Raw genomic sequence first — 12526 nt, forward strand, 5'->3', positions numbered from 1 at the left:
TGGCGACGTCCATGAAACTGTAACAAACCACTTACGAGACAGGTTTTGATTCTTGTGACATCTTAAATGATTGAGAGCTGGAATAGTAGATGTTTTTGGGAGGAAAAAACACAAATGATAAGATGTGAGAGTAAAAAAAAATTTTTTTAAAAAAGGAAGAAAAGTAGAAACTCTCGATAACGGGAAAAGAAACAAAACTCAAGTCCACTCGTTATCCTGTGCGCTAACATCAACAATAACTCAAGTCAAAGAAAGCAGATCCATCCAGAAGCAGGGAAGATTAAGCAGGTTTCCTTCGCACAAACAGCGCAGGGAATTGTGTCCAAATTCCTGCCGGTGTCATCAACTGTGCGCCATCAGTGCCGTGAAAAGGAGCAGAAGTCTGCTCCTTCCTGGCATGACGGGAAATGAACCCGCTCGCTTTTATTCTCTTGGACACCGCAACGTCTTCTGCTCTCATAAACAACCTGCAATTCTTTTGCCAGAGCCGTCATTGTTATCACGTTTTCAGACTAACCTGGAGTCTTTTAAAACAAACTTGACAATGTATCATCAATCTCCACTGGAATGAATGGAAATTCATCTGTTCCAGCCTCCCCCCAAAATGAAAATAAATTGGGTTTTTTTAATGAGGAAAATAAAACTCTATATAATTATACAAGTATAAAAAACATAACACTATTGGATTGAATGTAAAAAAACACCTTATTTTGACGTGCATGATTTGGCCACAAGGGGTCAGTATAATAATCATACAGGCACAAATGAAGAAGAGTTCCACAACTACTGTGAGTCAGTAAGCTGCTAGTCGTTTTTCGCAGGAAAAAAAAAAAAGATTCAGAGATTCTATCCATTAGCTCGTCACATTACGCATAAAAACATTCTAAATCGTCACTCCAATACTGACTGATAGCGGCAGCGGTCCCTGAGGGAGTTGTTTCTGGAAGCTGGAGCCGGACCAGAAGAAGAAGAAGGACTGGTGGAGGCCTCATCAGGATCCTCTGCCTCCAAACTGCGATTGCATGATCTGGAAACACAAGTGAGCTTTTAACACGACTGACTACGCAAGGATAAAAAGTTCGGTTTAAAAAGTTTGTGACGTACCTAATAATCTGCAGAATGTTGCTGACGGTGGCTTCTTTCTCTGCGACGTGAAGACCGTCGGTGCCGGCGCGGGACAGGAAGTTGTGCTGGCCGCTGTAGTCGGAGACAAACTGGAAAAAAGAAGCAGAGGGAGCGAGTGGAGTCAAATGACGAATGAGCATGAGCACGCGCGGTCAAGTGTGTACCTCGATGGAGTCGTCGGTGTGATCCGCGGGCGTTTCAAGACTGATGATGCTCGCGGTGCCGTCTAATGTGTCACTAAGCTCCTTCAGGAACACCCCGCAGAAAGGTACCACCTATGTTTGGAGAGAAAACATTTGCATGGCTCAAACAAAAGAACACTAAAAGGAGGCGCTATATTTACTCTTTTGCATTTACTTAAGTAACTTTTTGGATACATTGCACTTTGTTTTGTTTTCGGAGTTTGGTCATGTGATGTTCGCAATGCGAGCCCGAGGGCATTTTGACGTCATTTTCAGTCAAAAGCAGAGAGCGGTAGGTAGATTGATGAAAATGAATGGATTAATGTACTTAGTTCTTATTCCAGGGATGCATTAAGACTAGAGGGGGCACGTTAAACACATCATTGCAAAAAAATCACCTTTAGTTGTCTTTAAACTTATTCACTCCCACCATTTTTCGCTGAAGCAACCCACTTCGCTCCCGGCTGTTTTACTGTATTTTGACCGATTTTGCAAGGTCCACAGAATATTGTGTTCTATTGCTATAAAAACATGGATCCTACCAAAAGAAAGATTAGAGTCTCTTCTTTCACCAAGACAAAAAGTATATTTGTATCTATTTCAGTTTTGCAGCAATTAGCATTAGAATATAGCTAAGTTTCATCATTATTCACAAACCTGTTAAAAACACTGGCAAAAAGAGCTTGTTGCAACAAGGCCCTGGTTGATCTCTTATACTCTGCTGGCCGTTTTTTTTTTTCTTTATTATTATATTATATTATATTCATTATATTATTATTATATTTTATTTTTCTATTTTTAATATTATTATAGTTATATTATTTCAGATATATTACTTATTAATTATTATTAATTATTATTTATTGCTTCTATTAACAACCAAGGCTTCACCTCGCTCCTCCCCAACATTCAAAGACGATAGTCTCATGTTCAGACGACAGAATCGAAAGCATTTTTAGCGGACTCACCTTGCACCCTGGGATATTGAGCGCTCTGGTGACGACCTTCTTATACTCCGAGGAGGTCTCGTGCTGCGCCATGGCGTCCTTCAGGCTTCTCATGGTCTCGATGTCGGACTGGTCCATGAACTGCCACATCTTCAGCACCTTGCGGGACCTGTAAAGCGGTCAAGACACAACATTTTAGGTACAACCATTGCAGCTGTACCGAGCGAGTGCGTCCAACCTCAGTCCTGCCAAAAACTCCATGACGCCGTTGTAGTTGCCCATATTCCAACAGCACTTGGCCACATGGACCAGATAGGAGAACACGTCCCTCTTCTCTTCCATGGAGCTAGCAGTCAGCACCAGCCATGTGACCCATGAACTCACCTGCGGGCAGGTACACGCGTGAATACAAGACTAGGTTGGACATTTACCCCAAAAAATTATAATAATTTAACCCTGCAAATTATGGAGGACCATAACTGCCAAAATAAAAAATAAATAAATGAATACATAAATAAATATAATTCAAAAATTCAATACAAAAAATAAATATTGATGGAAACATAAATGGAAATAAAAACAACCAAAAATAAATAAATAAAAGTAAAAAATAAACACAAAAATAAAAAACGAGATTCAAAAAATAAATATAAAAATAAAGGTGGAAATAAATATATAAAGAGAATTAAATATCAATCAATAAATAAAAACGCTCTGCTCTCACATTTACTTATTTCATGCTCTGTCAGGTCGAAATGTTATTCATATGAAGGGGCGGTCCTAAGTCTGTCTTGGGTTGGGCTATTTATTCTATTTATATATTTATTTCAACATTTATTTTATATAAAATTTTACTTTTACTTATTTATTTATGGATATACATTTTAATGTTTTTATTTCCATTTATATATATATTTTTTTTTTACATCTGTTTTTATTTTCACTTTTTGTCATTTATTTATTTAGAATTTTGGCAGTTTCGGTCCTCCGTAGCAAATATTTTGTTGCTCAACGAAACAATCCATTTTTGGGCAATGTCGAAATCAGTGTCAACGACTACAAACACGCACTTGAATGACATCCAAATAAAACTGTGAGATGTGTTATGTTTGCATATTTCATGTTGGTTTTAATTCCCGTTATCTATGACTGTTAAAGACCAGCGAGAAAGGGTTCGTGGGCCCCTGAATTCCGGCAACGACGCATACATCCCAAATGAAAACATGACATCATCATTATTTATCAGCTGCATCGCACTGCCTAACCTCAGGAAGTCACAAAAGACACAATGACAGCCCCCGCTATGAACAGCTCTCTCGCATTCACACCGAGCAAACTATGAGCTATCAATCAGGCCGCTTCTCCGTCTCTAGTGTCTCGTGAATGTATGCGTACCCACACACACACACAAAGAACTTGCTAACCCCCCCCCCCCCCCCCCCCCGACACGCATAGCTATCTGTTACCGGTTACGTATTAAGCCCGCCGTGGTCTCACTTCAAAGGGGCCAAATGAAGAGAGACGCACGGAAATACGCAAACGCAAACACACTTGCATTAGTTCACGAGGCATCTCATCGCCAGTGCATTTCGACATATATAGATTTCGCAAATGAGCCAGGATCATTCAGAGAGACATGAACGACAACCTCCTTGCAAAAGAAGGCAAATTGTTAATGAATACATTCCCAAACGTTCCTATATGGCAGAGCGATGCGTGAACGGCGAAGATCCTAATCCTTGTCCAAACTGTCACATTTAACTTGCTCAATACAATATTTACTCCAGCTGACAAATACAAATACTATTTCAATTAGGTCAGGGTGTCCAAACTTTTCCTTCCACGTCTGCATACAGAGAAATTGGAGGACGCAAGGGGCCACTTTGACATTATCCAGCTTTATTTAAAAAAAAAAAAAAAAAAAAAACACAGTTAAGCAATTATGTATTAGTTATTTAAGCAATGTTTTTTTTTTTTTTTGCTTTGTTTTGTTTTTAGTTAAAGGTGAAAAGTAGGGCTGGGTTTTAAAAATGGAATAATCAATATTGAATGGAAACATCGAAACAGCCACTGATTTTGAAATAACGTACGTAACTGCCCATTGAATCCATTGAGTGCAGTTTGTGATACAATTCTCAGACTAATTAAATTGGTTAATTTCACATAATTGCACATAGACGGGAATCAGTGTGCCAGTTTGTACATATCTCTATAATGCAAGCCACACATCTGCAGTTTCCCAGCAGTGCGAGCGCGGCGACACGGTTTCACCGAAACGCTCTCGCTGGCATAAGGCGACGCTCTGTCAGCAGCCGGCTCGCGTTGCTCTCGCCATCTCGACTTTTCTGACCAACTGCGGCGCCTTTTTTGAAGTTGGCATCTCTTCTGTTATTTCATATGCTGAAAGGGAAGCGCGCCCACTGCCGACTGGTCAGCATGTCCGACGGGGAAAAGTAATTCAGGGCAGGAGATCCAATGCGAAAAGTGACACTTGCCTCACACACACGCACACGCACATACACACACACTGATCCGCCATCACTTTGATGTCGTGTGTCTGTCGCCGTCTGGGCATGTGTTATAGTTGAGCGACGAGGGTCGGCCTCTCCTTGATGCACGTATTGCGTAACCGTTGATGACACGGCGCTATTACAAACTAACAACAGACTGCAAAGCTTCTAATGTAAACACTGCAGTGGATTAAAAAAAGCATATCCTGCTAAAAAAAAATCTGATAAAAAAAAAAAAAACATATTTAATAACTGTTGAAATTTATTCCCACTCATGCAGCCAACTCAGTTTATGGCCTGTGTGCGATTTAAGACTGTGTGACACTGTTTACAACTCGGCCTTCCTCCTCGCTAATGGCTGTTTCCGGCGCTGTTTGTCATCCGAACAAGCCCAACGTATTACACCAAAACTTTTTACGCATAATAAAGTCTATGCCTTGAGATACGAATGACCCAACTAATAAGTTCTTCACCTTAGATTACTGCAGTTTCCTGAGTCAATTGTGAAATTCTTCTTCATGTGTCTCTATGTCTGGATTATACTGCCCCCCGGTGGCCAAGGCGAGCACGCCGGAAGGAGCAGCACATTGTCAATTGAATTGAAGCAACAACAACAAAAAAAAAAAGGGTCCATATATGGAAGTCAACAATGCACATACGGGGAATTTTGTGTTCTTTCGGCATCTCCCGGTGCCTTAAATGAAAAGTACGCAAGGTGACATCATTGCCTATCAATCTCTGCCTCACTTCACCATTTTTTTTCCTCCCCTCCACCCGTGTTTATTCAAAGACTCATTCGCCAGGCACGGCGAAAGAGCGTTTCGCCTTAGCTGACTCACACCTCCTTGCTGGTCTTCAGCCAACAGTTTCAAATAGTGGTTAGTAGTGCAATGAATCAAAATTCAATTACAATATTCCACAGTTACAAAATCAGCATAACCACAAAAAAAAAAAAAAGATTATGATACTAAATTTGAGTTGTTTATATTTACACCTTTCAAAATTTATAAAATAACTAATAATGTATTTATTTTTTAATCATCCAAAAGGAACTTGCATAATTATAGTGTTTTAAAGAATCTATTTTTATTTTTTCAATTTAAAAATGTTCTTGTTTTGTACCAAAAAATAAATGAACATCTTAATCGCGATTTCAATTATTACCAAAATAATCGTCATTAATATTTTCTTCATAATCGAGCAGGCTTAGCAGCACAAAACCTAAAAGAAATGTCAGGAAAAGCCTACTAGAACAACTGAACTTTATTTGGGGTTAATCAGATGCACTTTAAATGGTGGCATGTGTGGGCTGACTCAAATTAAACTTGGAAAAAACAGCGAGTGTGCACACTTTTGCAACCACAGTTATTTCAGCAGGGGTGTGTAGACTTTTTGTATCCACTGTCTTACGTCTCATTAATTTCTGACCTCATTGAATCGCGCCACCAGGTCCTCCACAGCATTAGTGCGCTGCGCCGTCTGCGTGGGCATGTTGGGGGCCGACAGCGAGGCCTTGAGGTTGGGGTGCCGCCTGCTTTGACTCTCCGGGCTGCCCAGGTCTCGTGTCAGAAAGCACAAGTAGTCCAAGGGAAACACCTGCAACCGAGAGGAACAAGAACGCTTAATGCAAGTGTCAAGATCCCGATGTCGGGCGCCACAAATGTTTTTCCTGTCCCACCCGCTGGTAGAGCTGCTGCTCCTGCTCAGTGAGGATGCAGGCGATCTCCTCGGGGAACTGCACCAGGTGCCGCAGCTCGGCCAGCTCCTTGCTGATGCCGCTCACGCTGGCGGGAAGAGCGCTGCCGCTGCTGGTCATGCTGTTGGCCAGCTGACGCTCTGTGTGTGTGGGGGGGGGGGGGGGGGGGGGGGGGGACAAGAGACGCAAGATAAGACAAGGTTGGACATTCAGGAAAGCAGACCTCTCCTATAATTGACGCCATGCCTGGTCACATTTTTTGCTTTGATTCAATGGACATTGCTCTGCTCCGTTTGCACCTTGGCCACCAGGGGGCAGATTTTCATAACTGAACTGTCAATAACATAGGGATGTCATCATTTCAAAAACTGCCAAAATAGCAAACGCATGATTTCCTGCCCAATTCCGCATTTTAAAGTCAACATTTTTTTAGCACCTGCCGGTTGTTGTGTTTAGATTTCAGTTCGCTCCATTAATACAAAGCATCTACAGACGTGATGAGCGCCACACGAGCGAGAGTCGTCCCTTCCAAACGGAGGACCGCACTATTGTCCTCCGTGCAAATTCATTGTTTTTATTCATATTTCACAATCGGCGCTTTCTGGATGAGCCGTTCGCTGTAATGAGATGCGCATTAAAAAGAGCGATGGCCTAACAAATGACACGCACCGCCTTCTGCTCATTGTCAGCACGCGGGCACGCACATCAAAATAAAGCTTCCATACACAACGCAGGCAAACACACTTGCGGAGTTGTCCCCGGCAACCCTTTAGATGGTTGGTGGGTCGCCACGGCAACAGCAATGCCGTCGCTCCCGGGGAAACCAAATCTCCTTACTTTTTACTAGTATTATATATATATATATTTGAATATACTATTATATTTATTAAATGAATATAATAATACAAATAATTGATCAACACATTTCTACAAAATGTTGCAAGTAAACTTTTCCAGATGATTTTTCTTCACTGATTCTGAATCTGCCCTCGTTTTTTTCCCTCGTATAATAAATAAATATAAATACATTTTGTATTAATATTTACTTATTTAATCTATATAAATAAATTTTATTTATAGTAATTTATTCTAAATTATTATAAATTTAATGTAAATGTATTCTAAAATGTAATATAAATAAATTTGATTTATATTTATTTTTTCTAAATTATTATTAGAAATGTAATATAAATTTATTATAAAATTTATTATAAATAAATTTTATTTATATTTAAATCATTTGGAAAAGTTTACTTACAATTTTTTTTTGAAATTTGTTGACCAATTATTTGTCCCTCATCAAGCCTCTTTGATTTGGAAAACAGAGGCCGCCTCAAAGGAGATCTATGAATTTCATGACCAGCCATTTATTTATTTATTTATTCATTCGTTGCTTCGGAGAGACAATCAACGTCCTCACCCAAGACGGCGACGACACGCTCGCGAGAGGCTCGGCGGAAAGGATGAAACGCATTTGTCCCAAGTACTGTACTTGTTGTCCACCTAATGAATAAAAATGCAGCTCGACATTTGTATTTACTCTAAAGAGGGCCCTTGACCTTGCTGGCCAGGAAGTGCGAGGCCCCCCCGCTGAGAAGAATCGAGAATAAACGTGATGTTTATGCATCGTGGCCTATCGTGGGCACGCGTTGCATTAAAATGGCTGCAGCTCTTAATGCGAACATCCTACTTGGTAAAGTGATCATGAAAGAAAATATCACGCTGTTCTTACCGGGAAACAATATTTTGAGACAAGTGTGGGTATCTCAGAGGATATTGATTGCATTCACTGATTTATTTGTGCAGTTCTGCAACAGGGACTGCCCACACTTTGATTTTTTTTTCCAGGTACATATTAAACTATATATACCAGGGGTATCAACATTAGTGTGTTAATTTTTTGTTAAAAGTTCTTTTGACCGCCCCTTACTTGTAAAGCCTGTACTGGGGGAATTCAAGTTGCATCGCACCAGAAACATCCACGTCAAAATTTTGCAGCAATAAAATGATTAATAATGCATATATTTGTGGAGACTGGGGGTCAAATTTTAAAAAGTTACTTCATGTTAAAGATTAGATATGAAAAGAAAAATGCACTGAGCTGTCACCAACGTCTTACAAATGCAATTCTGCCATCTAGTGGCAGAAAAATGATCAACAGAAATCACACTCATTTACAGTACATCTTTTACATTTTAACTCAATTTAATGAATTATTATGAAAATTACTAACGTTAACTTCTGTTAACAAGAGTATGAAAACAGCATAAAAAATAATATTATATTTTGTTTAAAAAAAATAATTATGCTAGAGAAGGCTTTGACGGACCCTCAGAACTGAATGAACTGCAATGGTAGTTATTACACAAATGGCCAGCAAGTGGCAGCAGAGTATAAGAGATCAACCAGGGCCATGTCGCAAAAAGCACTTTCCCCCACTGTTTTAAACAGATTTGTGAATAAGGATGAAATTTAACTATATTCTAATGCTAAGTTCTGCAAAACGGAAACAGAAATATACTTGGTTTTTTTCCTGATGAAAGAAGAGACTCTAATCTTTCTTTTGGTAGATTCCATGCTTTATAGCAACAGAGCACAATATTCTGTGGACCTTGCAAAATCTGTCAAAATCCAGTAAAAGAGCCAAGAGCAAAGGGGAAAATGGCTGGCAGTTGAAGTCATGTGACACCCCTAATTATATACAGTATTATTGTAAAACTCAATTTATACACCAAGACTGGAACGTGGACAAAGCGGACAAAACTAGAGAGTGAAATAATGAGACTAAGCCAACTCGTGATGGATGCTCGGGTTGATTAATGTTGCGCGTGTTGTGTTCAGAAATACCATCCGCTCAATATCAACAAACAATGGACTCAAGTGCTGTTAAGGGACTATTGGAAAAAAATAATCAATAGGGCAGGAAATGAAAAACTTTTAGAGTGGTCTTGTCTTGATGGCTTTGTGCATCATAACTTATTCATACCAAGTACAAAGCAGTGCAGTGAAACCTTGAACAAGAAGCACTCGCTGCGATCCAACAAACAATTGACGCGGATGCCCCCCCCCAAAAAAAACCCGTTCAAAATCATCATAACTTATTGATTCATCTCACCAGGTGGTCACCGAGAGGAAATTAACATTTTCTTGGAAAATGTCAGAGCGACCCCGGTCCCAACTCCAGTACTGGGAAAGCTCCCTAGAGTTCCTCGCTTCGCCCGTTGATCTGTCGGTCGAGCGTCAAGTCCTTGGAAGATAACACATGCGCTCGAAAGGAGTCCACTCGCGCGCACGCACGCACGCACGCACGCGTTCCCGTGAAAAACTATCAACACATTGTAAACAGAGTTATAAGAGGACACGTCTGCATGCGCGTTGCATTCAAATGATGTCTCGAAAGGCTACCGACGCGTCACTGTTACCTTTGGCACCTGATTTGAATGCACAAGGCACATTCACAAGCAAAATTGAGTCAAATACAAAATGACATTTCGCCCTTGTTTTTTGTGTATATTTTTTTTGTTTTGAGTTGTGACGTGTGTTTACTGTATCCTTGAGGCCGCAATAAAAGCGAGACCTTGTGTGGGTCAACGACGTGCAATGCACGACGCGCCGTCACATCCAGCGTCGGTGTCAAAACGTGCATGGCAACACTGTAAAAACAGAACCTGTATACTGTATGTATATTTTTTTTCAATACAAAATTACAAACTAATTAAATCAAACTATTTGAATAATCAATTAATCGTTCGGAGACGTTCTTTTAATTAAATTTGTCCAAATCCTGTGATGTCAGCCCGTCGACAGTAATTAGGGCCCGAGCAGTGCCCTATTCCCAATAATTTGCATTTTTGAGGACCTTATCATAAACAAAAACTCACCAAAATTGGCACACACATCGGGTCTGGCGAAATTAATTGATTTCAGTCGTCCTTTATGTAACATGTGCAAAGTTCTATTTTTACTTCAGGAAAAAAAAAATAGACTGAACCAATATCTTGAATTAGTTTCAATAAATAAATAAATATTATTATTATAAAATATTTGATAGTCACCAACGTCTCATTGCCACTCGGTGTTAACATTTTTCATCATCATTTTCAGGCACATTTTCATTTAAGTGGTGATTTTTCATAAATTGATACAATTGCAACTAATTACAATAATTAAATAAAATAAAAAATTACAAAAAAAATGTGCTGGATGGAAATGTTGGGAGTCATCAGCTTACGTCATTGCTACAAAACAAACGTAACCTTAAATTGTACATAAAGCAGTGATGGGATAATGAAGCTTCATGAAACACTTGTAATATATATATATATATAATATATTTTTTTTACTCCTGCAGATAGTGCTCTTGGTTTAAATAAAGGCCATCGCAATGGAAATTTAATACATTTCCACTGCATCTTTAAACCAACAGTGCCATCTAGAGGAGTATCACACATGTTTCATGAAACTTTCATGAAGCTTCATTTTTTTTTCCATCGCCAACGTGAAGTACGTCGGAACGCGTCACGCTGCGGTCCATCATTAACCTATGACGACACAGTAGTAAATGACATCATAGGTACATCTGATGTAGTAAATATTTGCATGAAAATGAGCTACGGGCTATCAATACAAAACAAACAAATGGAAAAACAGTGAGATCTTTACAATTAAGTCCGGTAGGAATGGTTGACTGGGCAATTATTAATTTTCTTTTGGTACTAGTGCCTGTTTTAGTTGACCATAGAGGTTATTATTTCTGAAATAGCGCAATGATGTCATTTCAGCCAGCGCACCTGACAGCTACTGAAAATCTGATTAATAAAGAAGCAGCTGTTACAAAACTATAAAAAGGTAGCAAAAGGAGAGAAACCGAAGAGAAGCCTAATCTTACAACCAAAACCTCTGCCAAATATTTACTAACAAATCCGTTGACTCTTTTTGCGAAGCCCCAGATTTGAGCAGTTGCGGCTCAACGCGTGCCCCGCGTCGTCACACTTGCGAGCGGCCGGACTTACTGAACAGCTTGAGGTCCGATCTGTTGGAGTGCTTCATGGCTGCCCGACGCAGCTGACCACTCCGCCTCCCGCGCTGTCACTTCAGTGGCCTTGCGAGGTGCACCCGTGTGCGCGCGCTTGGAGCCACCGCCGGCGCTCCGCTTTCCACCGCAGCTGCTCTCTCCCTCTCATCTCTTCCTGTGCATCGCGCCTGGATCTCTCTCTCTCTCCCCCTCTCTCTCTCTCTCTCGCCCATTCCCCTCGACAGTAAACACTCTTAACATGTTCTTTCCCTCGACTACATTCACTCCCTCTCGCTCTGTCTGTCTCGACCCCCCGCCTACTAACCCCCCCACCACCACCCTGCGCCATACATAGTTTACAGCCATGTGCTAGAGTTCCACCAAGCAGACAACCAATCACAGGAAGAATGAGCGCGGGCACAAGAAGGGTTAGGCAACAGGAGCATCGCATATGAAAATGGGTTACATATCAGGAGCAATTGCTTGCGTTACATCAGGGGTTTCCAAAAGTGTCACAAACAAAACAAAAAAATGGCAGGATCTTTCTTTAACTTTAATTTATACAGGCGAAAAATCTGTCAAGAAAGCAATTTCATTTTCTAGTCCGTTTTGAAAAATTGCTACATAACAAAGCTTTGTGTTAAAGGTGATACGGGAAATAGTTTGATTTTTCTGGATTTTAGGGTGGCCAAGAGCCCACGAGAATAAATCCACCTCTGCACTGGACGGCATTCAGAACTAAAATAAGAGCAAACTATTTTTAACATTTTTAAAACAGTTACTTGAGAATCATTCATGCGATATGTTCATAAATTGGACTTTGACACAGCAGACATTTCAGGAAACTCTTTTTGCTTTGCCTTGTCAAAGAGAAATTGTTTTATTTTAGTTGGACCGGAAATAGTTCATTTGATTTTGCAAAATATCTGTCAGCATTCCCACGCAATTTCTACAGAAAGTGCGTGGAAATGCTGAAAGCTGAATGCTAATAGCCGACTGCTACGATATGAATACATGCGGAATGCTTATGAAGTAAATTGAAAGATAAATTA

General features: G+C 40.1%; 1 protein-coding gene across 4 annotated transcripts in view; it reads right to left on the minus strand.

Annotated features, from left to right (window-relative positions):
* Nucleotides 1-12526, minus strand: part of plce1 (phospholipase C, epsilon 1) — a 55921-nt gene that overhangs the window by 15784 nt on the left and 27611 nt on the right. For 2 of the 4 annotated variants that reach the window (XM_086064656.1, XM_086064654.1), the window contains exons 7-14: nucleotides 6443-6600; nucleotides 6193-6360; nucleotides 2493-2638; nucleotides 2276-2423; nucleotides 1290-1400; nucleotides 1105-1214; nucleotides 908-1027; nucleotides 36-77 (exon numbers count right to left, since the gene is read on the minus strand). In XM_086064656.1, coding sequence (XP_085920782.1) covers nucleotides 36-77; nucleotides 908-1027; nucleotides 1105-1214; nucleotides 1290-1400; nucleotides 2276-2423; nucleotides 2493-2638; nucleotides 6193-6360; nucleotides 6443-6600 — 1003 coding nt within the window. The remainder of the gene's footprint in view (nucleotides 1-35; nucleotides 78-907; nucleotides 1028-1104; nucleotides 1215-1289; nucleotides 1401-2275; nucleotides 2424-2492; nucleotides 2639-6192; nucleotides 6361-6442; nucleotides 6601-12526) is intronic. The other 2 variants (XM_086064657.1, XM_086064655.1) reach the window with 1 other exon arrangement.

The sequence above is a fragment of the Leptonotus elevatus genome, chromosome 20 (assembly GCF_054856555.1).
Source record: "Leptonotus elevatus isolate MCC_2025b chromosome 20, RoL_Lele_1.0, whole genome shotgun sequence".
NCBI classification, from domain to species: Eukaryota; Metazoa; Chordata; class Actinopteri; order Syngnathiformes; family Syngnathidae; genus Leptonotus; species Leptonotus elevatus.